Source organism: Microchirus variegatus (assembly GCF_963457635.1).
Source record: "Microchirus variegatus genome assembly, chromosome: 2".
Classification (NCBI taxonomy): domain Eukaryota; kingdom Metazoa; phylum Chordata; class Actinopteri; order Pleuronectiformes; family Soleidae; genus Microchirus; species Microchirus variegatus.
The window spans coordinates 7,203,165-7,228,030 of NC_139803.1; the positions used below are offsets into that span (position 1 = coordinate 7,203,165).

Genomic DNA, 24,866 nt, shown 5'->3' on the forward strand with positions numbered 1-24,866 from the left:
TGAGATTAAAGAAACAGTTCAGAATTCTGAAAAAAGTCAGTGTCCTGGGGGAAAAAGTCAGAGTTCGGAGATTAAAGTCAGAATTATGTGAAAACAGAATTGTGAGATTAAAAAGTTCAGAATTCTGAGATTAAAGAAACAGTTCAGACTTATGAGGAAAAAGAAGTCAGAATTCTGAGATTAAAATGTCTCACTTTAATCTAAAAAATCTGACTTTTCCCTCAGAATTCATGCTATTTTTTTTTTTTTAATACACATGGCCATAATACTCTTCCATATATTTGAACTCTTTTTGCATTTAATTAAATGTCCTCGCCCACATGATCACTGTCCCCACCCCTCCCCTGCTCACGTGACAAAACTTGAAGCAGATGGACTACAGCACAGTAATAGTTAATAATAATAATTTTTTAAAAAAAAGTATGCTAAACAAGGGCGTGATTCAGAGATGCGCTGTCATGTGGGGACAGCCTGGCTTTGTCCAGAGATTGTTGGGGACTTCTCCTCCTCCTCCTCCTCCTCACCACCGTCCACACCCTTGATGATATACAATACTGTGTAAAACACACAGCACCTGGCAAAGGAAGACTCGTACACGATGAGGGCGGAGGGGCGGGGAGAAAGATCTTATTCCTCCAGGACATTTCTTCCTCTGTAAAGACACAAACCCGGCGATGTTTTAAAAGTAGGCGAGCATGACGACGACTGACACAAGCAGCAACTGGTGTCAGAGGACGACGAAGACGCCTCTTTGACTATTATGAAGTACTATGAGGACAGCATCGCCTTTCTGGGACAATGGGGACGTTTCCAAAAGCTGGTCTTCTTCCTGCTCAGCGCCAGCATCGTCCCCAATGGTTTCGGCGCCTTCAACCTCGTCTTCCTCACGGACATACCGAGTCACCACTGCCGGATACATGACGTCAACCTCACGGAGGACTGGCAAAAAAACATCATCCCAATCAAGGTGAGAAGGAGCTTTTATCATACATTTTGTAGCATTCTCCGGAAGGAAAGTGATGTGATTATGTGGTGAACTATTTAAAAGTACATAATAGGATGATTCAATACTGAAATATTAGTTACCACGTATATTTCGTGTATTTAGATGATACAGCTGATCAATTATTAATTGATTACTACAGTAAAAGTTTTAATATCTCCTTTCTCCTACTTTTTGGAGTTGAATTGAACGCAGCATTGGTTCCAAAATCCCTGAGGTCTAACAGCTCATTTGCTGAACGCGGTGTCAATCAAACGTGTCTGACATATGATTGGTTAAAACGTAAACACGGTTTCTGCCGCTGCCCTGCCGGCTGTTTGCCGGCTGTGAAGAAAAGCCGAAACGCAAAACATCTGGTAATTATTAATTATTAGTTATTACTAATAATGTCGGTAATTATTAATTATTACTAATAATTACCAAACCCATTATAATTCCTATTTACTTATAAATTAGGGGTTTGCACCACTATTTTTAGCTGTGACGGTGATGTGAATACTCAAGGAAAAGTTGCCAGAATATGCCTTTCCGCAGATAAACACGCGGTACCTCTGCTATAATGTCGTTTTTTCGTGAAGCTTCTCGTGTACCATGCTACTAACATGTATGCAGTAAGCTAGGACTGTGTGAATACAAACTGTAATTAAAATGTTTACACTTTTTCTGTTATGCATGTATCACGATATTAGGGCTGTAACTGCTACTGCTATTTCCATAGTTGAATAATCTGTTGATTATTGTCTCGATTAATCGATTAGTTGTTTGGTCCATAAAATGTCAGAACATGTTCTCAAACCTGGAGATGATGATGATGATGATGATGATGTTTCTCAAATGTCCAACATGATTCAGTTTTAATGACATCTTTGTTATATGGAGCAAAGAAACCAGAAAATATTCACATTTCAGAAGCTGAAAAGTCAAGAGAAACTTGCTTTTATTATTAGAAAAACACTCAAACCGATTCATCGATCATCAAAATAGTCGATTCACTTCATCATCACCCTATTTTAACTTAGTTAATTGTTCAAAATAAAAAATAAAATAAAAAAACTGTTTTTTATTTGTCTAGTTAAATGTCAAAGTTAAATATCTTCTCTCGGAATAACGCCACGAGATATTTGATTTGATTTGGTTTGATTTGACTATTAAACTATGGCGTAAATAGATGAGGTTTTAACTTTGCATTTTAATATGGTAATTAGTTGATAAACTGTATGACCCCATCAGTGCTTGATACTTGCACATCAAGGTTAATCCGGATAGTCTCTTGCTTACATTTTTAATAGTTTTCCATACACATTTGTGGTTTTGATTGCTGACGGGCTGTGCTTGTAAATTAATGACGCTTGTGTGGTTGTGAGGTGGTGAACGGGAAACCGGAGCTGAGCAGATGTAGCAGATTCAGGCTGGATGTGGTCCAGAATCTTTCCGCTCAGGGACTCGTTCCTGGCAAGGATGTCAACCTGACGGACCTGGAGCAGGAGGCCTGTGTGGATGGCTGGATCTACAACACGGACATCTACCAATCCAACATAGTCTCTGAGGTGAGCGGTGTGTGTGTGTCTGAGCCTCATTTATCCCCTTTTCAGCCTACATTATCCTCAGTAACAGCCTGTTTGTGTATTTTCTTCAGTATGTCTCCGCTACACAGGATTTGAAACATCTGTTTGTTCAGTGTTATTGAGTCTGTAAGCCAAACACCGATGATGTCAAGCTGTTTCTTTGGAAACTATAGACCCGTAATCATAAACTGCAATTAACTTTGATGATTTTGTGTAACTGCAAGTTCCTCTGGTTCTGTTTAGTAAGGCATGCCTGCTTTTTTCTCTCTTTTTTGAGTGTTGCACAATTGGATTGCATTACACTTCCTTGTTGAGTGAGAAAAATAGTGAGCAACTGAATGACACACATAAACACCATTGTGTTTTTTTATTATTTTAATATTCATTTTTATTGCAGTTTGACCTGGTGTGTGGTGATGAGTGGAAGCAGCCCTTCACAGCCTCAGTTTTCTTCCTGGGAAGTCTGTGTGGGTCATTTGTGTCAGGACAGCTCTCAGACAGGTACGAAAACAACCGCCTTCATGTAAAATAAAAACAACACAAACAGGTTTCAAACACACATGCAGATCAAAATCTGCACGTGTGTTTGAAACCTGTTCGTCAGTGTGATGTTGAACACTTCTTCTCTATTACGTCCGAATCACATATACTCTCTTGATCCCTGGGAAAATATGTGCATAATAAAAAGTATTATGCGTCATTTTACTGAAACTCTTGCCACTCTTAACTTGAGCTGTTACAATTATGCTGTATTAATACAACTGACTTGACTAAAACATGCAGACATTGTCCAGGTTTATTCATGCAGCAGAAATAAAAAATATCACATTTTGCTTATTTAAATGTATTTAAATACATTTTAACGCAGCAATATGTGGCTGTAATTTGTTAGGACTTTGAGGCTTCCGTTCTATATTAGGGCTGATTTTACTATTTACTTTAGTAATTTAATTCATGTATTCTTGTTCTATTTAACGTCTCTGTAGATTTGGAAGAAAACCGGTTCTTTTTGCAACCATAATACTCCAGACGGTTTGCAGCTTTGCTCAGGTCTACTCTAATTCATGGCTTATGTTCACCATCTTGCTCTTCATCAATGGTTTGGGGCAGATCTCCAACTTTGTGGCCGCTCTCGTGCTGGGTGAATATTAGCTTCTTTTTTTGTTGTTGTTGAATGACCGCAGTAATAAATAACTATGTTTGCCCTCATCCTACATCCATGTCACTGTGTTTCTTTGTCTTTGTGTGCAGGAGCTGAGATCTTCACTGAAAAAGTGCGAGTGCTTTTCTCCTCGTTGGGCGTATGTTTTGGCTTTGCTACTGGCTACATGATGCTGCCCCTCTTCGCTTACTTCATCAGGGACTGGAGACATCTCATGTTGGCCTTGGCTGTGGTTAGCGGCGCCTACCTACCCGCTTGGTGGTATGTTGCACTGCTGCAAGAAAGCCTATGTCGTGTTTACCTGTCATGAAGGAGGCTCTCACAGTCTTGGCGTTAGAGGTCTAACTTAGTTGTCCTGCTCTCTTACCTAAACTGAAACACAGCTGAGCAGTCTCTATTCACAAACCACATCTTCGGGAACTAGAACTGCTGCTGTTGTAAGAAAACACACCAAGTCTTTTTAACTGAACAGCATTACTTTTAAAGTAGGTAGTTCAACCACTAACTTAACTAACCATCACTCAGTTTGGAACCTGCTTATCAAAGTTATAAGTCATTGGCTTTTGGCGCGTTCACAACAGTTTGTCAGATCTTTAACCCTTAGAACAGAAAGCGTGTATACTGCTTTTTCAATGACTATATTAAAACATACATACAGATGCTATAAGAGTGTATAGTGTTTTATATCATTTTTATCAGCATAACCTATAGGCAATCTGAGCAAAAAGTACTGCAAGGAACCATACTCATACATTTTTGTTTGCGATAAAGAATTAATCATAACTTTGACTAAACAACACATAAGAACACGAAAAAATGCATTTTGTAAAGCCTTAAAATGTGATCTATAAACTAGGGCTGTCAAAAGATTAACATTGTTAATCAGATTAATCACAGGGTAGCTGTGGATTAATCACGATTAATCCCGATTAATTACCATTCGTAAATATGCCAGAAAAATTCACATTTTCTCTTTATATTGTTGTAGGAACAGAGAGATACGTAAAGTATGTGAAAATATAAATGTAAAGAACAATAAAATACTGTAAATAACTTGTAAAAACCTATACAAACTTATTAAAAAATAAACATTACATTGTAAAGAACCCACATTATAAGACAATATAAATAAATAGAAAAAATAAAATACTGTAAATAACTTTGAAAAAACTTTTTTTTTAAACTACACATTGCACTCTAAATAACTCACATTATAAACAAAATATAAAGTATAGAAGTTATATAGTTTTCTTGGGGGTACTAAATCCACAGCAGGAGAAGCACTGCTTCTACTAGTTAGCGTTAGCGTCAGCTAGCATTCTGACGCTAATGTTAGCTGCTGTCTGTGTCCCCGTTAGTTAGACAGTGACTGTTAATGTTATGATTATATCATTATCTGCGCCAGCAGCGCCACTTACAACTGTGTGTCTTTCTTTCTTTTTTCTTCATCCTCTCTTTTTTCTTCCTCTTCTAACTTCCTGATTGATAACTCCTCTTCACTTTCCTTCAGCTTCACACAGGTTAACGTGAGGAGACGTGGGGCCCCGTTAGGGGTGTCCTACTGAGATGTCATTGCAAATCAACCATTGTTGTTTAAGGGAGACGGGGATGCGGCTGCTCACTGATGCATTAAGGTCCGAGTGTCGGGAGCCCCCCTATCGGCTCGGGGCCCCAAGCAGTTGCCTGTCTTGCCTGTTCATAAACTGCACGTCTACTCGTAGCGCGATTAAAGTGAGAAAGTGCGTTAATACGTTAAAAAAAATTAACGCGTTTATTCCACAAATTAATCATCCTGCGTTAATGCGTTAATTTTGACAGCGCTACTATAAACATATACACACACACACACCCAGCATGTTTATATACGTTGTTTTTATTCCCACAGTGTTTAACCATGGGTGCGTCTGTGACAGATCTGTGCAGTGTGAACACCTACGGATAATAATCATTTTGATTTGAGGTTGAATAGATTTTTAATACCCTCTGGTATGTCCCTACCATGTCTCTTCTCTGGGCAGGTGACAGGTGCGTTTCTGCTGTGCCCAGATAAAAAAGGGAGTGAAAATGGAGCCATCTGTGTTCATGAATGTGGGGAGAGGCTTTGCACATGCTTTCACACGCACATGAGGTGACATGCAAATAAGAAGTGAAGTTTTTATTACAACGTGCAGGGGTGTGACTTACAGAAATCTTCAGCTGCTTTATACACTTTACAACATTCCACCACCTGCAAAACACAAAGGAGCACTGAAAGGTGAACACGCCTTGTCTGAAACAATTGCAATTTGATTGAGTGATGAGGAAATACTCGTGCTGCAGAATGATATCAACGTTTTGGCGTTTTTCATTTTTATTCTGCAGTTTTTTGATTCTTCATTACACATTTATGTAATTCTATAATACAATACCAATTTAGTGTTTTGTAGTTCAGTTCAGTTGCATGTTAGTGCAGAATGTGTGAAGAGGTTTGAAAAGGTAGGTTTGAACTTGAACACTGAATCCACTAATATTTGCATAGAAAATTGACTGCAGCTATATGAATTAATAAAATGTACATTTTAAGACCTGATACATTTTCCTATGAGATGTATTTTAGGTTATTATTGACTTAATCACTCTGTATATGTGTGTGTGTGTGTGTGTGTGTGTGTAGGTTAGTCCCAGAGTCTCCCCGGTGGCTGCTCTCTCAGGGAAGAGTGGAAGAGGCTGAAGCCATCGTGAAGAAGGCTGCGAAATGGAACAAACGTCAGACACCTGCGACCATCTTTGAAGAAGGCTGTGTGAGTTGACTCTGACTTAAACCATATATAATATGTAATTCTCCACTGGCCCCAGAGGCCTGGGAGGCTTCTGTGCAGTATCTTGGCACATGTGTTCTAAAGGACTGTTCTCATCTGGACAGAGTTCTCAGATGTTATTCCTGGAATGTGTTTGATCCACTCTTTGTACACCACATTTGCCACATTTTACTTCCCACATCTTCTCTAGCTCCTCTCTCTCTCTCTCTCAGCCCTTGGTAATTTCCTCAAGCTTCTCGTGTTCCTTTTTCTTCACTACATCTATCACTGCTGCCCTCTTCTGTTGCTCTTCTGTTGCTACCGCAGCAGAGCATCTCCTTGGTGTATTCCAGTCCTTGGAGAACTGTTGATATGGTACAGCTCCAAGCATTACACAATCACACATGTGTGTGTGGCATTGATTCATAGGCTTTGTTTTAGTGCACAGGTTGGTGTTTGTACTTGTGCTGAGTTCCTCTTTACCTAATTCTAAGACAATTAAGACATACCTTGGGTAAGTATTAAGCAGGGCCCTCGAGCTCTTATAATTTGTTATAACCCACATATTTATTCATGTCTGATTTACATTATTAAAGGTCACATAGAGTGGTCCTGTTGCACATATATGTTAGTCAACTTACATATATTAACTTTTTTTATGGTCAAAAACCTCCTAGTTGCTGTCGATTGAAATCCTCTTTTCTGACGCTGTTCGTCAGCCGCGATGTTTCAGAGTGAACTTTCACCCACAGAAGACAGTCTTGTGATTGGCCAGTACAATTCAGCACACCCGCTCTCAGAAGTGCAGCTCCCCCCTCTGGAACGGTGGATGCACTGCTCCTCATTATCAAAACATTGTTTTAACAGTGTTTAAAAATAGCTTCGTCACGACTCCCCGCCACAGACCCTTTTATGACTTTGACCTGGAGTCAGACCCAGAGTCAGAAGACACTGTCGCTCGTGAAACACCTCCACAGCGGACGTTATTCTTCTTCTGCGGTTCAATGTACGCAACCGGATGTGCCCGGAGCAGGGCGATCGCCTGTTCAGGAGAACCGCTGTTTACGTAACTATTACGGGATTTTCAGAGATCTCGCTGAGCCCGAGATAACAATAAACACAGCGTTCTCAGCAGTGGCTGAACTGTTTGTTTAGAACCTTCAGGGCTTCATAAACAAGGTAATGACGCAGATACACACTAAACAACATCGTTAATAGGAACTTCCGGTCTCGGTCCGATTTAAGTATTTTGTACTTATTATAATTAAAACAATCTTCTGTTTGGCTCCTTGTGTTTTGCAGTGTACTGAGACAAAGACAGACGTGATAAAGGAAAAATACAATGTCTTTGATCTGCTGAAGAGCGAAGTCCGAGGCACAACAATCATTGTCAGCTTGGTGTCGTAAGTATTTACTTTATCACAATTTTTTATTATTATTGTTATTCTCAGTGCATTGATACATTTAATGGATAGCTACCAAAAGGTAAAAGTGATTGCACTGTCATATTTTAGAGGCAGTAAAATTAGGAAATGAGCAAAATGCTGTGGGTATTTATCATTTAAGGTTAATCGACCGTCTCTGCTTTAGGTTCACTATAACCGCTGGATACTTTGGCCTCTCCTATGACACGCCGCAGCTCCACACTGACCCCTTCATCAGCTGCTTCATCTCGGCAGCTGTAGAGTTCCCCGCGTACACCTTCAGCTGGCTCGCTCTGCTGTATTTACAGCGGCGGCTATCTGTCGTGGGCTCCTTGGTCATCGGAGCGGTGCCGTTGTTTCTCATTCAGCTGGTGCCCCAAAGTAAGCTCATAAATAAACGCCAAATTTATCAAAAATGTCAGTGACATTAAACCAGTGTCAAGTGAGTCAACACAATGCCTATCGGCTGCACATATCTCTGTGTTTCTCTGTTTTAGGGCTGTTTAGATCTCGTTCACTACACAGGAAGTGCAACGACAGCAACATTTACAATACTAAAGCGAGGCGGCTTATGACATTAAATGTTATTTAAAGGTCCCATATTATGCAAAATCAACTTTTTAATCATTTTAATACTTATATTTGGGCCCCCAGGAGGCCCGACCAGTCGCCAAAGTGTTCTTGTTCTGTCCTTTACATACAAATGAGACCAGAGCCACTGTGTTATCACATTATCACATGACTGATGTCTGGCTTCAATCCTTACTGGTTTAAAAAAAATGTTTTTAAAAAAATGGCTTAAATATTACAGCTTCATTTGTGATGGTGGAATCAGATGAGAGGAATAGTATTTTGGCTGCTGTACATGTTAAAGCCACCAGATGTCGTTGTTTTCCCACTGTATGCGTTTCTATTCTGTTACTTAAACTGATTTTCCTTCCTTATGGTTTTTAGATCTTTCATATGTGTCTCTTACCCTGTCCATGTTTGGTAAATTCGGGTTTACCTGCGGTATCGCCCTGATGTTTGCCTACACAGCTGAGCTTTACCCGACACCACTCAGGAACACCGCAACAGGGACAACTGGAACGGTTTCCAGAATGGGAAGCTGTATTGCACCGTTTATGTTAAAGATGAGTGAGTACATGGACTTTAAATGCACATATAGAAGAAACAAAAACAGTATTTTCTCCAATCCAAACGCGCTCTTCTGCTTTTTTTTTTTTAGGATTATGGTTCAAGTACCTTCCTTATATTATGCTGGGGACTCTGTCTGTTGTATCGGCCTTGGCTGCCTTCTTCCTCCCAGAAACGTTTGGAAAACCCCTACCAGAAAACTTTGAACAGATGCAAAAAAGAAAAAGGTATTTTTGCATACTATACTGAACTATTGTAGTGGGCTGATACATTTAATAACACCAGGATACCCTTTAAGAGCGTATATACCTTTTGTTAATTTGTGTTACACAAATGGAACTTTAGCCAAAGCCGGGAGCAGTTTATGAAGGAAAAAAAAACATTGTTAAATGTGTTACACTCTGCACACAATCAAAATTGACTTAGTATTTAGCAGCTAAAGAGACCTGAAGGTGTAAAACTCATCTGTTTTTTTTCTTCTGTTTGTCTTTACAACAGGATGAAGTGTCCGTGCGTCAATGAGGGGGAAAAGAACGGAACCCAAAGAGAGTCCAAACAGTCAAATAATGCCTACAGTGTTTAGTGCCAAATCACTATATACACTACGTTATTTATGGCAACCGACAGGCAGCCTTGTATAAAGTACCTAAAAGGTGATACTTGAGTAAAAGTATGTTACCAGAAAATGACTTTGGTAGAAGTTGAAGTCACTTTTTTATAATCTTACTTAAGTAAAAGTCTTTTTTAAGTACTTTTACTGTACTTCAGTAATTTTCTGATATAAAAATGTACTTCAGCTTAGAAGTACAAGTAAAAGTGGAGTGGAGTAAGGATTGAGACATGGTAGCGAGTGGTACGGTGGTACGGCGAGCTGTCATTCAACTGGGAAGGTTGTGGGTTCAATTCCTAAGTCTATATGTGTCCTTGAGCAAAGACACTTAACCCCACGCTGAAGCGTGTGAATGGCAAAACTATCGCGTGGAGCAGCTCATCAAGACGAACTCTTCTTCTGATTTCATTAGGTAGTTTTCTCATGGAGTAATAGTTACAATACCAAAGTAAAGTACAGATACATGAGTAAGTATTTGTACTTTCTTACGTTACGGCACTGCTTACAGAGTAAGGTCAAATTACTTAGGTCAAGAAATGTTGCAGCTCGGTCACAAAGGGCTTTGTGTTTGTTTTGTTTTTCTGGATTATTCTGGATTATACGTATATGCCTTTACTGCAGTTAAGCTACTACTCATTCTGTAGAATGCTGGATCAAAATGGTGGCTCTCCACCAGAGTTATATATATATGTCTGAGTAATAAGGATTTAAAGTAGTTCACTATACGGGTAACACATGTATGTGTGGTTCAGCGTTGTTTACTCATTTGCTTGTGATCTCTCAGAGTCTCAGAGTATTACATGAAATCCTCATGTGTTCACAAAGGGAAATCTTTCTCTTTATGTCTTTTTATGCAGCCAGGACTGGTCTTTACTTGACCTCCTCTAACACCAGCCCCCCCTGGTGGTAGATTTTACTCAGTACAAGAATATATATATTATCAGGGTTCTTTACCGTTCTTTTAATTCACTGTCTTTGTTGTATTTTTAAACCCCTCTGGTGCTGAGAATTTATATATATACACACTGTCTTTGCATCAGCAACTGTAGTCAAATGTTGTGTCAAGTTCATTACTTTTTGCTTTGATGATTTTTTTTGTGTCTTTGTTCAGTTGACGAGATGTTTACACAAGAAGACTGTGACAAAAGGTCATTCTGTTTACATGCAAGCAAAACCAGTACCATCACGACTGTTTTTGACTGTTCAAAACATCATTCACATGAAGGACTTCAATAATAATAATAAAAATAATAGTAATAATAATAAAAAAAAAATTATATTTCAAAATATAATCATTTTTCTTTCTTTCTTTTTTTGTGTGGTGCTTTACAAATGTATTGCATGAACAACAATGAACAATCCATTAAAACCACACCACAGCATATTTATTTCATTAAATATTCCATGCAAATGTTGTGCTTGGAGGCTTTTAGTATCGCATGCCGCATTTTGAATGAGATTTACGCTTCTTTCTGATTGCGTCGTCTCAAGAGAAACTCACATTTTCCTTCCAGACATTTTAATGACATGTTCTTATGTTCCTCAGCTTCCTTGGTTCGTGTCTCGTAGAGCGACGCAATAACCGGCTTTTGAGCATTTAGAAGAAGTGTGCGGAGAGACTGGATACAAGTCCCGCTCCTTGTTCAAGAATCCACTGGAAGGACTTTCTTCGTTGTCTGTTTCCGTGAGTGTTTGCGGTGTCTTCTGAACACACCTATATTTAAAAAAAACACACACACATATAGATATATGTTATCTAATCTGGCACATGTTCATTGAGATAATAAGAGAATCTTTTAAATGTGTTAATAGTTTAGATCGTGGTTTAACTTTGAACCAGAACTGGTTAAGCCAATGTAACACAATGGCCTTGTGCAAATTTATAGTCTGCAGGAAAACCCTGTGCATCTTACCCGGCGAACTTCTGCATGTGAGCGATGGTGTCCGGCAAAGGCATTCCATAGCTCTCAGGCAGCAGGAGGCTCAGCAACGCCGACACGGTTGTGATGCTTCCCATGAAGATGTAAGGCAGTGAAGTCGAATAGGTTCCTGTGGCAGCGCATGAGAAGAAGAGACTTTTTAAGTGACTCCGTAAATCTAGTCCCAATAAATCGTATCAGAAACCAGACTGGACTATTCCATCTGAGTGCTAATTAAGTCTGCTTCCTTTGTGAATAGAGAAAGACGTCTAGTGCAAGGATAGCGTTTGTTCACGCTGCATATAAATTATTTCATTCACTAGAATAGGGAGTGCCATTCTGCAAAAGCTTTCCATACTGAACCAGTAATCCTAGTCTCTGTTACTTTATTATTATTTTTTTTAAATTAAAGCTCTATTAAAGAATAGTTATCACACTAGGGAAGTCAATGATCAACACTTTGTTTGCGTCTTTGTCTCTGAATGTCACATACTGGGTGCAGTTATAATTTACGCTAGCAGAGGGCGCACAACTGGAAATAAACTGGGCATAGTGCCCCAACTCAGGCAGAGAGGAACAGTGCAGCTACAAACATGGTGCTACTCACTGTGCGAAAAACAGGGGGGTCTGGGGGGGGTTAGACCCCCTGATTAACACTCAAGACCCCCTGAAAGCCTCAAATGCAAAATTTGAGGGGGGTCTAAACATGTTACAGTGTAATTGGAAAGCATGTTTTTTTCCTAAAGATTTTTGTAATTTCAGTTTTACATATATGATCTACATACATAATACACTTTGCATTCTTTCTTATCCTTTTTAACCAGACAAAATGGGAATTGTTTTATTTCTAATTGTGTATTTTAATGTTTTAATAATTGCTTTCCAAATGGCGTTGTGGAAAAGGCCCACACAAGCCCACATCTGACAGGGAAGATAGCCAATACTGCAGGGTGGCACCTGGGGTGTTGAAACAGTATTGCACAACAAATGGGAGATGGGGACCCCCCCCCCCCCCCCAATTATTAATGGATATTTCGCACACTGGTGCTACTACTTTTCAAATGCATCAAACATGCAAAGTTAAAAAATGTCCTTGTGACAAAACTCAATCCTCTGGATAGAAGCAAGCACAATGTTTCCCCAGATTTTTCATTAGGTCATAATCTGTGTATCCTCTGTAGCCCCTTTCACACTGGCACGGTCACCCTTAGTGACCCTGGTTCCAAGTGGAACTAGAACCCAAACCGTGCCAGTGTGAAAGTGCTAAGAGAGCGACTTCAATGTTCAATGATCACAAAATAAACATGTTGTGTGGACTAAAGACAGAGATACAGGGATGCTTACTTAAGTAAATGAAGTATGGAGCAGTGATGCTGCCTATTCTGCAGGCCATGGAGCAGGCGCCAAACGCTGTGTTCCTCAGCACAGTTGGGTAAAGCTCTGCCGTGTAGGCGTACACAAAGGAATACGCAGTCGCCACCGCGAACTTCCCTGTCATCTCAAACATTATGGCAAGAGCGACCTGGTCTGGAAAATAATAAGGTTACATTATGAGCTGTTCAAGTTAGAATTCAAACAGGGTTTTTTGGAACGTCGTCACACCTGTTGGTATGAGCTGCGTGAAGAGCAGCAGCGCTCCGCCGGTGAAGAGAGTGGAGGAGACGCTCAGTCGCCTCGAACACCAGCGAAACAGAGCCCACGACAAGAAGTTAGCCGGCAGCTCCACCAGAGCAGACAGGAAGCAGTTGAAGTACGCGTTGCCGTGAAGGTTCGCCGTGTTCAAGGAAAGGCCAGAGTAGGCGACAGACAGGCTGGTCCTGTGGGGACAGTGTTTTAGAAAGAAGGGTTAGATGTGCAGAAGTATAGACTTGTTTGACTTATACTTTAATACTTAATACTCTGTCTGGAAACTACAATTTGTCCAATTCTGCTAGACATTTTTGTGACTCTATGAAAATTATATAGAATCCATAATATAATAAGAATAATATAAGACCAGACGTAAAAGTAAATATTATTTACTTGGTGGACAAAAATAGTTCAAGCTAAATGTTATCTACTGTATATATGACATATTTTCCATGACAACATAAAAGTAAGTGTTCTGTCACTGAAAACATGTAAACAGACTAAGAACAAGTGTACATCACTCAAGCAGACAGTGTAAAAATAGCTTTTTATGCATGTCCATTCAATTTTATAAAAATATAAATTGATTGTACAGTTAAAAAGTTCTCAGGACTTTATTTATTTAAGAATAAATGTCACCTTTTCTTGTGACAAAGACACTAACCTAAGCTGCATCTGTACGTAAAGTGAACACTGGACAAAACACGCTGTGCACTTGGATAACGTCTGATTTTTTTTGATCTGGAGTCGCAGGCTTCACAGCGTCTGACAGGTCATTATTTGTGGTTAGTGAAACGAAGGCTGACGTGTCGTGGAGGTGACGCGTGAACACTGCATACGTGTATAATGTGTGTGCATAGCTGTGTGTGCAGGGTCACTGTGCTGAATGTGGAGGTCAGAGATAGGACAGCGGGGGACTCACCAGACCAGCCACAGCATGAGAGAAGTCCTGCGGATGTTTCGCGACTTTAACAGGTCGCAGATGTTGTACGCCGTCTTCTTCTGAGGCTCGCTGTCTTTCTGTGGGGCAGCCGAGCACGTGGAATAACAGACGGACACAGATCGTCCATATGGGACACAAGGTTCATTCTATTCCTCACATGGATTAAGGGGTTATGTTTTTTTCTTTTTACAGGACACTTATTGGCCCTTAAGTCGTTAGAGTTTGAGACCCCTGGGTGATGAGGTTGAGAAAGAGATGTTATTGTTGTTTTAACACAGTCGTGTAATATACTGAAGTGTGAAATACTACTACTATAAAATTGAGGAAAACACCTTAAAATCCCCACTCTCTTCCCCCAGTAAGTTGTAACAAGACATTTGTGTTCATGCAGTCATATCTCATAGAGTATAAGCACGTTTTCATTGAGTTCTCACCTCTGAAGGATTAAATATGACAGGTGGAGGCTCTATGTTGTTCTTGTGAGCAGCTTCTCTCACTATGGCCTCAGCCTCTTCCACTCTTCCCTGAGAGAGCAGCCACCGAGGAGACTCTGGGATGAACCTGAGAGAGGACGGTGAGGAAAAAGAGCATGTGCATGTCTAAATAATGATAAAGCCTTGTTCACACAAAAATATGCAGATACACCCAGGATTTATTAAGCCTATTTTGCACGCTCATAATGAAAGGAGTTAAATATCTATGTCTATTTGAATAATTTGGGTGTCATAATAGTAAAGGACTTTCAGGATGAGTATCTCTTTGGAATGATGCAGCTGCAGCTCAAAAGTAGTAGTACGATATGTGATAATATTGCATAGGCTGATGCAAAACAAAATTAGAGAAGTTTTAGTGCAGAAAGAGCAGACGAGAGGTCTCATTTGGTACAATCTGTGCCATTTGTATTTTCTCATGTACAAAACTTTTTATTTTTTTATTTTTTTATCACTATAAGTTCAATTAAACAGTTTATGGCTTTGTTTCAAAGTTTCAATTGGACTTCTATTATATTTCCCATTCCAAAAACGAACGCTGGGACAGGCTGCTGCAAATGGAGACTGGAACGTTTCCCCCAGGGTCCTAATGTCCGTTACAAACGGCCGGAATTGTTTGAGTGTAACACAGGAAGTCCGTTTGAACGGATAGAGCGGCGTTTTCGCTGTAATATCAACTTTTGATGGAGAAATATCAAAGGTAAGAGACAGTTTTACTTCAGTTATTTGGTGAAGCGTTTTCTGTTGTCTTTATTCTTTGTTTTTTGTCTCTCGGGTGCTTTGGTGTAGTTATTTTGAAGTAAATAACCTCAGAATCCATTCGAGGTCTATGTTGTGTTCTGACTAAAGTGTCGTACCGTTAGCTCTGGAAATGCAGTGCTGTACATAGTTTGATATGTATAAATTGATTAAAGTTATTGTTTGAGCTGTGTTTGTCACATTTAAAATAGGTTTACAGTCGTGTGGCCCATATTCTGCTGTTTAATCACTATATTATTTCATGTTTAGTGCTGTATTCCACTATTATTCACTGTAGCTCAGTTGGGTGGGCCTCGGGACACTAAAAACAGACGCAAATACACACTTATCCACACACACACACATGCAAACACACACCTACCTACCACCAGAGAGGCAGATAGAGGAAACAAGGCACTGAGAGGACAATGAGAAGCATCCTCCAGTCTCTGAAGAAGAAAGCACACAGTGGCAGCAGCATGTAGCCTGAAACGAAGAACAGGTTTGTGCCCACGGTGGCGTATATAGTCCGCACACGTGGGCTTAAAGTCTCCATTCCTGAATACAGGAGAACAACAATACAAATATTTTGTTACATAGTCTTTTTTTGGTAGTGCCATAAACAAGTATGCAACAGGTGTGGGAATCAGACAGTGATACCTAACACAAATGCAGTCACATAGTTGGAGATGTGTCCCATGCCAACAAAAAAGTGCAACACACAGAACACGACCCATGACTGAGCGAAGACCTGCAGGAGTGTGCACAGAGTTGGGAGCGCGATGTTCGCAAACAGGACAATTTTCCTCCCATACCTGGGAAAAGGACACAATAGAAAGTTTTATGTCAAATTTTTGAATGTACGGCTGCATAATTAAATGTATACAGACAGGTAAACATGAGCAGAGAAAGTTAGGGGGAAGCTGCTTGTCTAATATACACACAAAAAGCTGTTTCTGATTTTCATTTTTTAGTGGTTATTGTCATTGTTTTTCTTTTGGATTTTGCTTTGCTGTGTCCTGCCCTCATGTTGTTTTTGTTCACTTAAAAAAACCCAAAAAACTTCTTCTTCATTTAATCTCTGCGTGTGCATCCTCACTCTTGTCTGCATAATTTCAGAGCGAGCCAAACCACCATGGACCCAGCAGGAGCTCTCTTTGACACAGATCGTCATGGACTTCACATATTATTGTGTGGTGAGTGGAAAAGAGCTTGCACAAGAAAAACACAAAAGGTCCATAACTGAAACAGAGCACTGGCGCCAAACCCAGCTGACAAAGGGCAAAAGGAGGACGGGTACACCCCAGACAGGTCACCAGTGCATCACAGAGCTTTAAGAAGATTTATTGAAAAAATTTGACATACGACCAAAAAATATCCTCTTCTTTTATCCCACATATTCCTGGTAAAAAAACCTGGGACAAACAGTACATAATCCTGAATTCACAGCAGTGTTAAAGCTAAAAAGAAATAACATTTTACAGGGCTTGAGCCCTGTAAAATGTTATTTATGTTACTTATTGTGACCTGTTCCCTATGATACAAAGTCTCTACACATGTTAACATCTGAAACATCTAATAGTTGACTGATAGTTTGACATTCCTGATGAGCTCAGGAACGAGGGCATGCAGAGGTTGCAAAGGTTAAAGTAGATACGAGCAAACTCACGGACACTTACAGATTAACCTTAGGTTTTATTAACTGTTGGAGCATCACCTGTCAGAGAGCTGGCCTGAAATGATGGAACCAGCGAGAAGTCCACAGAAGAAGATGGAGGTAGTCAGTGGGTTCTTCCACCCATTATCACACACCAGGTCCCACTGAAACACATTCTCTTATTGTGCAGTATACATATAGTTTTGTTCTTGTTGAGCACTTTATTTGCACTTGGTTTTTACTTTTCTGTGAAGCATTGCTAATAAAATTTAATGATCGTAGTCCATTCCAACAGATAAATAAACGGGCTATAATGAGTATTATGCATGTTTAATAAGTAATTCGTATGTCAAAAATCAAAACGACAGACAAGAAAATGTCAATATGTCAGTGTTTATAGAGAATTTTAAGTCTGTATCACCATGGCAGCAACTGGGATCTCTGCAGGTGCAAACTACACAAACCTCAGTTATGATAGTAGACGCGTAAACGCTGCGGTCATACTCCCAGCCGTCCAAACAGCCTTCTTCTGGCACATTCGTCAAATTGACATCAACGCCGGGCATTAAACCGCTCTCCGAGTACGCCAGTATGTCGTCCAGTTTGTATCGGCGGCACTTGCTGGGCACCAGCGCGCCGCTCTCGCCCTCTTCCAGCGGGATGCTGCTGTTCCTCCACGCCGCGGTTAGGTTGGCGTGCGCCGGCAGCGCGCAGCGGTGCGCCGGCGTGTCCGCGACGAACACGATGGCGACGCCGGTGTAGCCGTTGGGGACGACGGTCACGCAGAGGAGAAAGAACACCTGCCGCTGGAAACGGCCCCAGTCTCCGAGGAACGCCGTGTCCGCTTCATAGTCGACCATACTCGTGCGTAAAAGAGTTGACCCAAGACACGGATGAAGGACTTGCAGTGGGTGTTTGAAACGCACTTTTCTTTTTCTCCCCCCAAAGCAATTTGCACTTGCTCCAGTATAGACTCAGAGTTAATGTCAAAGATCAAAGCAGTGGACTTTCATTCACTTTACAATCACCAGAGATCTCCAGGCTGTCATCTCAGAACACTTGTGTCCAGTGCCGCACACAGATGGGGAAGGAAAAAGCCCCCACAGCCTCACTTTTATTTAAAAAAAAAAAAAAAATGTGTACATGCATGACTACACACTTTATCTTTCGTGATTCATTTGCTCATTAACTTGGAACCAACCCTTTTTGTCAATGAACAACGCAGTGCCATGAAGGGGGGGTCTTTTTCTGCAGTCATATCTCCATAGTTGCCTCTTATCATGCTATTATTACTGTATTTTAAGTGTACTCATGGTTGTGTTGTTGGAGTGCATCGTAGTAAGTTATCTTAAGTGTGTGTGTTCATGTGCTCTACATGTCATCACATTCACTCACTCTGTGATTATAGATTGTAGAGTATGACTTCCTCGGCTGATGCTTGTAAAAAGCCACGGTTAATGATCGGGGGGCTGGAAATTTTGTCAACTGAATTATTTATCTGAGGGATGTGCGATATTATTATTATTATTATTATTATTATTATTACTGCGTGTGAAGGAGGAGCCTTAAGTGTTTGTTTCTGAGGGGTTAAAAGCCTTCAGATTTGACCTAAACCAACCTTAGACTAAACCTTCTCCCCTCACATCATTTCCAAGTAACAGGTTTATTATGTAGTTTATTATTATGCAGTTATTAACATGTTACATGTGCTATTATTTTATTATCTCTTTTTATGGCCTGGATTTTAGTTTAAGTATTGACTCCTTTGTGTGTTATTATGAATGTTGACATCTGCTCTAAACTGATGTTCCATAGTCACATGATATAACATAGTTTAGTTTAAGCTCCTTATCCACTTTTGAGAGACCTACAGTTACCAACTCACCCCCCAATTATGAAGCTAAAGCAGCATGTCAGCGTCTTGACTTCCACTCCAGCCTGAATCCATAAGTCTGGTGGTGGCGAGTGAATCACTCACAGTCACAAGTCGGTGGACTTTGATCAGTTGAGTCTTATTGTCCACACTGATAAAAAAACAAAAAAACAGGAGATATGCTCTAATCTTGTCACACTAATCACTCGAGATTCACAGCTCAGCATCCTGTACCTCCAACTGAAAGATTCCTTTTCATCTTCATGAAAGGAAGTTGTGATTTGACATGAAGAGCTACCTAAAAGTCTTGCTTTTCTGTACATACGGTCGATTTTAAGGCTTTATTCTAACGTCTGTGTAGCAGCAGCAGCAGACTGGGTTACCACTACGTTTTGGAAATTTAGATGCAAACCTTTAGTTCGTTGCTGCTCAATAAAAGTCACACAATTCAGGATGGAACAGGGAGTCACCTGAAGCTCACCATGGCTCAGTTTGTGTGTGTGCGACACCACTAGGTGTCACACTGCTGCCTCAGGAGGAGGGAGGATGCCTACATGTCAATCAATTTGTCATAAACAAGTCAAGTGGTGAAAGAAAATCAGGCTGAAAATATTTCCTTTTTATGTATTTGGGCCACATCTTCCTATTTTTGGATTGTTTGATTTAAGGGAAATCACCTCTCCCCTTTCTGTGAATCTCTTTAGGGTCCTCTGCAGGTCTGTAGTTTGTTTTAGTCTAGTTTATTTATTTCAGTCCCAAATAAAAACAAAAAAAATACAAACACAAAATTGTCCAAGTCTTGAATGAAAAGGAGCAGAAAGAAGAGATCTTATTTACTCTGAACCCTTTATCCCAATGAATACATTTACATGATATATATATTTATATATAGTTGTGACTATATATATATATATATATATATATATATATATATGTATATATATATATATTTAAAAAAATGACAATAACATACACAAAATAAAACAAGTAAATAATATATTTAGTCATAGTCCAACACAGCCACTCAATTTCCTGTTGTTAAGACAAAACTTCAAAGGGGAAATTGCAGACTTAACTAGTTTTATCTTAAAGTTAATTTGTTTTTGAACAGTTTGACAAATAAGTAAATAAAACCGTTTACCTTATTTAACCAATCTATATCCCTATATGCAGATTTTTTTTACAATATATACTTGTCCCTGTCGTGTGGCTCAAGAGAGAGAGAGTCCGAATGCTACTTAGCCATAGTTAGTAGTGTTAGAGTAGTGGCACGTGCACTTCTTTGGTATTTGCAAGTGTAGAAAATGGAGAGAAAATCCTCTCACTCCATTTGTGCAGGGGCTGCAGGGTTACGATGATGAATCAATCTTGAGCGCTTTTTGATCATTCTGCTTTGTCGTTAATCATATCAGAGAGTGATTAAGTGATAAGTGGTGTCCCATTTACCAATAGTTCTCCTGTCTTCTTATAAAATGAGACCCTTAGTATCTGGAAGTCTTACTCTTCAGTCACTGTGAAGGTGATTTCTCCCAAGAAGGAAGTTTAAGCACTTGAGAGACCAAAGTTTATTCGTGGTGACTCCGTCCCCCTGAAGGATCAGCTTCCTCTGACCCACAGAGAGCTCAACCCTACACACTCTGGTACTAAGCTGTCCACTCTGAGAGGGATACGACGTCTCAGACTCTGAAGAATTTCAGAGTTCTTTTCTCCCTCGACAGGGAGCTGGGTTCTTTTTTCTTCTCTTTCTCCAGAGAATGGGAGACTATGATGAAGACACGGCGTTCCTTGGACAGACCGGTCCTTACTTCTGGACCACGTTCTTCCTCCTCAACACGGTCTTCATCTCCACCGGATTCAACGGGCTCTACTTTGTCTTTGTTGGAGCGGTGCCGAAACACCACTGCCTCATCCCGGACTCCAACCTGACAGAGGAGTGGAGGACTGCCATCATTCCCGTCACAGCAGTGGACGGAGAAGCCGCACAGAGCCAGTGCAGCAGATACAGGCTGGACGTGGTCAGAAACCTCTCCGCTGAGGGATTCGCTCCTGGGAGGGATGTAAATCTCACTGACCTGGAGACGGAGGGATGTTTGGATGGATGGAACTACAGCAAAGAAATCTACCACTCCAACATAGTCACAGAGGTAAGAATACAGGTCATTTGTTTCTTTGTTTTCTGTGCACAGTGTAAATCTTTCTTTTTTTCTTAATGTAATTTATGTCTTTTTCACAGTGGGACCTTGTTTGTGACAACCAGTGGAAAGTTCCCTTTTCATCCTCCATGCTGTATGTGGGATATCTGTTAGGATCTTTAATCTCAGGGCAGCTTTCTGACAGGTATGTTCTTTTTCTTTTATCAGTGAATTTCCCTTTTGTCACTTTATTATACCAATAACACTAGTGTTATTTTTTCATCTAAGAGGTTTTTTTAAGTTGGTAAAAGTGAAATAATGTGAGAAAATGCTCATAAATTAAGTGGATTGTGAATTTGAAAGTGGGGACTGAACATTGTGGCAAATATTACTGGAGATGTTGACTTGCTTTGGTGTCATTAAAACAACAACAGCACCATCTGGTGGCTTTCTCCAAGAGTTAATTTGACGTGATTGTGCAGCGAAGACATCCAACAAGCTGAGGGCAAATTTGTGTAATAGCAATATAGTGATAGTGGTGAAATGTCCCTGTTTAAACCTCTGCTAAAAATGATTATTCATAAAGTAATCTTGAAACATAGCCACATGGTCATCAGTTCGGCTCGGGACAAATCGATGGGGGAGCTCTTCACTGGCAGCTGTGAAAACTGAGCATGTGGTGGTGGCTGAGGAGGCTGTGGGGGTTTGATTATTGTGTCACATTAAAGGGAATGGAATATTCAGCTCATGAGAATGCGTCCTCATTCAGTGGCTGCTTGTTTAAAGTGTAAAAACATGTAAAGCATTCAGAGAAACAGGTTTAGAAAGGTAAGGTCTCAGGTGATGATGACGATGATATGAAATAAGAGATTCCACCTTGGATTTTAGTGTCATTTCCTGTCAATAATATCTTCTTTTTTCCCTCATGCAGGTTTGGGAGGAAGAAGGTCGTTTTCATCTCCCTGGCGGCCCAGTGTGTATCCGTCCTGCTTCAGTCCTTCTCTTATTCGTGGATCATGTTCTGTGTCATGTTCCTCTTCATCGGAGCCTCCCAGATTTCCCTCTATATATCTGCATTTGTACTCGGTATGACCATTGACCTTCCAGGCAGGCTGAGATGATTGTCAGCAGAGTCAAGCAGAAGAGTTGTTAATCTCTCAAATGTTTGCCTCCTGACAGGGACAGAGGTGTTGAGTAAGACCATGCGAGTGCTCTTCTCAACTCTGGGAGCCTTCCTTTTCTACTGCATCGGGTACATGACGCTGCCCTGGATCGCGTATGGCATCAGAGAGTGGAGGACTCTGCTCGCCGTTCTGTCCACCTTTTCTGTGGTCTACATCCCCCTCTGGTGGTATGTTGCTTAAAGTATTAAATACACAATTAAAACACAAACGGTGTAGTTTGAACACAAAACAAAATGTCTCATGCAGGTTCATCCCAGAGTCTCCGCGCTGGCTCATCACTCAGGGAAGAATCGAGGAGGTCGAGGCGTTTTTGAGAGACGCTGCAAGGAAAAATAAAGTCGAAGCTCCGTCTGTGATTTTTAAGAAATCTGAGGTGAGTTTCACATATTTTATTGAGTATATATACACCTTTTTATCTTTATGTTTTCCATATTTCAAACATAACCACATGTTTCTTTTTCCTTTAGCTACAAGAAACCTCTAAAAACAAGACGTACACCATACTCGACATTCTGAAATCCAAGAACATCCGATGCATCACGCTAATGTGCCTCCTCCTGTGGTGAGTGGTCAACCTTTTTCTAATTCATGAACATGCCGCCGTTGATTTATGAGGTAAAAAAAAGTGAGTGAATTTAAATAGCACTTAGCCTTAAGAACCACTCAAAGCACTTTACATGCCACATCCACGCGTCACATGTAGTTCATACAGCACTTTTAAATCACTACCTCATCACTTTAGCTTCATAGCCAGCCGTCCCACCACCGCTTTGATCATACAATACTTTCTTTTTCTTCCTCCAGGATGGCAATAAACATTGGATACTTTGGTTTATCGCTGAACACTTCCAACCTGAGCGGAAACCCCTTCATGAACTGTTTTCTCTCGGCGGTGTCCGAGGTTCCCGCCTACGTGGTGTCCACATGGCTGCTGAGGAAATGTCCCAGACGAGCGCTTCTGTCCTCCTTCCTCATTATTGGAGGAGGAGTTCTGTTGCTGATCCAGTTCATCCCTGACAGTAAGGCTCCTGACCCACACACACACAATTGACACCACAACCAGTGGTGAGAGCTCTGGTTTACATGGCTGCGTTGACAGTGTGATCAAGTAAATGTAAAAACAACACACTGGTTCTGCTTCACACATAATACCTACTGAGGTTATTATGTGTCCTAAATTCTGCTAAATATGTCGTTTGGCACTTAAATAAAGTGGTTTTTATTTAATAATGTGCCATAATTAACTTATATTTTGAATTTATTTACTTGGAACAACAAGTAAATGTGGCCGAGGGACAATTTTTTCCTCGGCAATTGAATATTTGGGTCAAAACGTGGTATTTTTAACAGGTAAACCCACGTTTGCTGCCTTAAGCTAATTATTAGTAGTTATTTTACGGACATTTAATCCTCAAACCTGACAACAGCAGTGTTTTTATTTGTATTCTTCAAATCACACATTTAGTTTAATTTAACCGTCAATTCTAGCAACGGAATCCATGTGAATAAGTTCATATTTTCTTTCAAAATAAAAGCTCTGTACTCCATATGAAAAGAGCAGATTTTTTTCAAAAGATGACGATAAGATAACTGCAGAAATCAGTCAACATGTTTTCCTGCTCCTCTCGTCTTCCTCAGCTCTTCACAATTTCGCCCTGGCTCTGGAAATGACCGGGAAGTTTGGCTTCACCATTGCCTTCAGCATCGTCTACATCTACACGGCGGAGATTTACCCCACTGTGCTGAGGAACGTCGGCATGGGGATGTGCTCGTCTGCGGCGCGCATTGGCAGCATCACGGCTCCTTATATCATCTATTTAGGTACGAGGACGTCACGAAAACGAGTCTATATCAACAATCTGCATAGGAAGATGTATAATTTAATAATTTTATTTATTTATTCACAGGCACTTACAGTAAGGCTCTGCCTTATATTCTTATGGGGAGTCTGACCATCGCCTCCTCTGTGGTGAACTTATTTCTCCCAGAGACTCTGAATAAAGATCTTCCAGAAACTTTGGCACAGATGCAAGAATGTCAGGGGTGAGTGCATTTTCTTAAACTCAGTCTCTTTTGTCACGTATGAAGTTTCGAGGCAATCGGCCAATGTATGACGAAGTTATAGGCACTTCCTGTTTCGTGGCGAATGCTCGAATTTCGCCAAAACACAGATGGTTGCCAAAATTAAAAATGGCCGACTTCCTGTTGAGGTGAGGCCATGGTTACAGTCCACTTTTTTGTTTGTCTTGGTCTATAACATCTACCCACCAAATTTCGGGAAATTCTGTGAATTTTCCCCTCTGTTTTCACCTTAGGGGGCGCTGTAGAGCCCTTGAGCAACGCACAGGTCAGGAAACTATGCCAATATCGCATCTTCGCCAGACCTGACCTACATGCCAAGTTTCAAGAGTTTTTATCCACATTAAGACCCTTCGAAAATGACGGACATAATAATAATCTGAAGCATTACAATAGGTTCCTCACACAAATCTGTTTCGGCCCCTGTCATTCGTGGCTCGAGCCCCTAAATATGCTACCGTCTAACGTCCGTGTTGCTAATTATCTGGTTACAGGTTGTGCAACGGAACCAAGAAGAGGAAATACGGGGAAAATGAGGTGAAC

General features: G+C 40.5%; 3 protein-coding genes across 3 annotated transcripts; 2 read left to right on the forward strand and 1 right to left on the reverse strand.

The window, feature by feature from the left end:
- Positions 1-760: 760 nt before the first annotated feature.
- On the forward strand, positions 761-9,651 carry LOC310944665 (solute carrier family 22 member 4-like; the record flags this gene model as incomplete). Its single annotated transcript, XM_083910472.1, has 11 exons — positions 761-967; positions 2,368-2,550; positions 2,966-3,069; positions 3,555-3,709; positions 3,820-3,991; positions 6,384-6,510; positions 7,810-7,910; positions 8,098-8,312; positions 8,886-9,068; positions 9,160-9,295; positions 9,567-9,651. 11 exons carry the CDS (start codon positions 761-763, stop codon positions 9,649-9,651), a joined length of 1,668 nt encoding a protein of 555 aa, XP_083766598.1.
- Positions 9,652-11,587: 1,936 nt separating this feature from the next.
- slc22a21 (solute carrier family 22 member 21) lies at positions 11,588-17,915 on the reverse strand (the record flags this gene model as incomplete). The annotated part of the gene is made up of 9 exons (XM_083910473.1): positions 11,588-11,727; positions 12,942-13,124; positions 13,200-13,414; positions 14,149-14,246; positions 14,604-14,730; positions 15,785-15,956; positions 16,059-16,213; positions 17,116-17,219; positions 17,520-17,915. The coding sequence occupies 9 exons, from the start codon at positions 17,913-17,915 to the stop codon at positions 11,588-11,590; spliced, it is 1,590 nt and encodes a 529-aa protein (XP_083766599.1).
- A 2,767-nt stretch (positions 17,916-20,682) lies between these two features.
- On the forward strand, positions 20,683-24,291 carry slc22a5 (solute carrier family 22 member 5; the record flags this gene model as incomplete). Its single annotated transcript, XM_083904028.1, has 9 exons — positions 20,683-21,072; positions 21,162-21,265; positions 21,992-22,146; positions 22,240-22,411; positions 22,491-22,617; positions 22,718-22,806; positions 23,049-23,263; positions 23,883-24,065; positions 24,152-24,291. The coding sequence occupies 9 exons, from the start codon at positions 20,683-20,685 to the stop codon at positions 24,289-24,291; spliced, it is 1,575 nt and encodes a 524-aa protein (XP_083760154.1).
- Between the last annotated feature and the right edge of the window lie 575 nt (positions 24,292-24,866).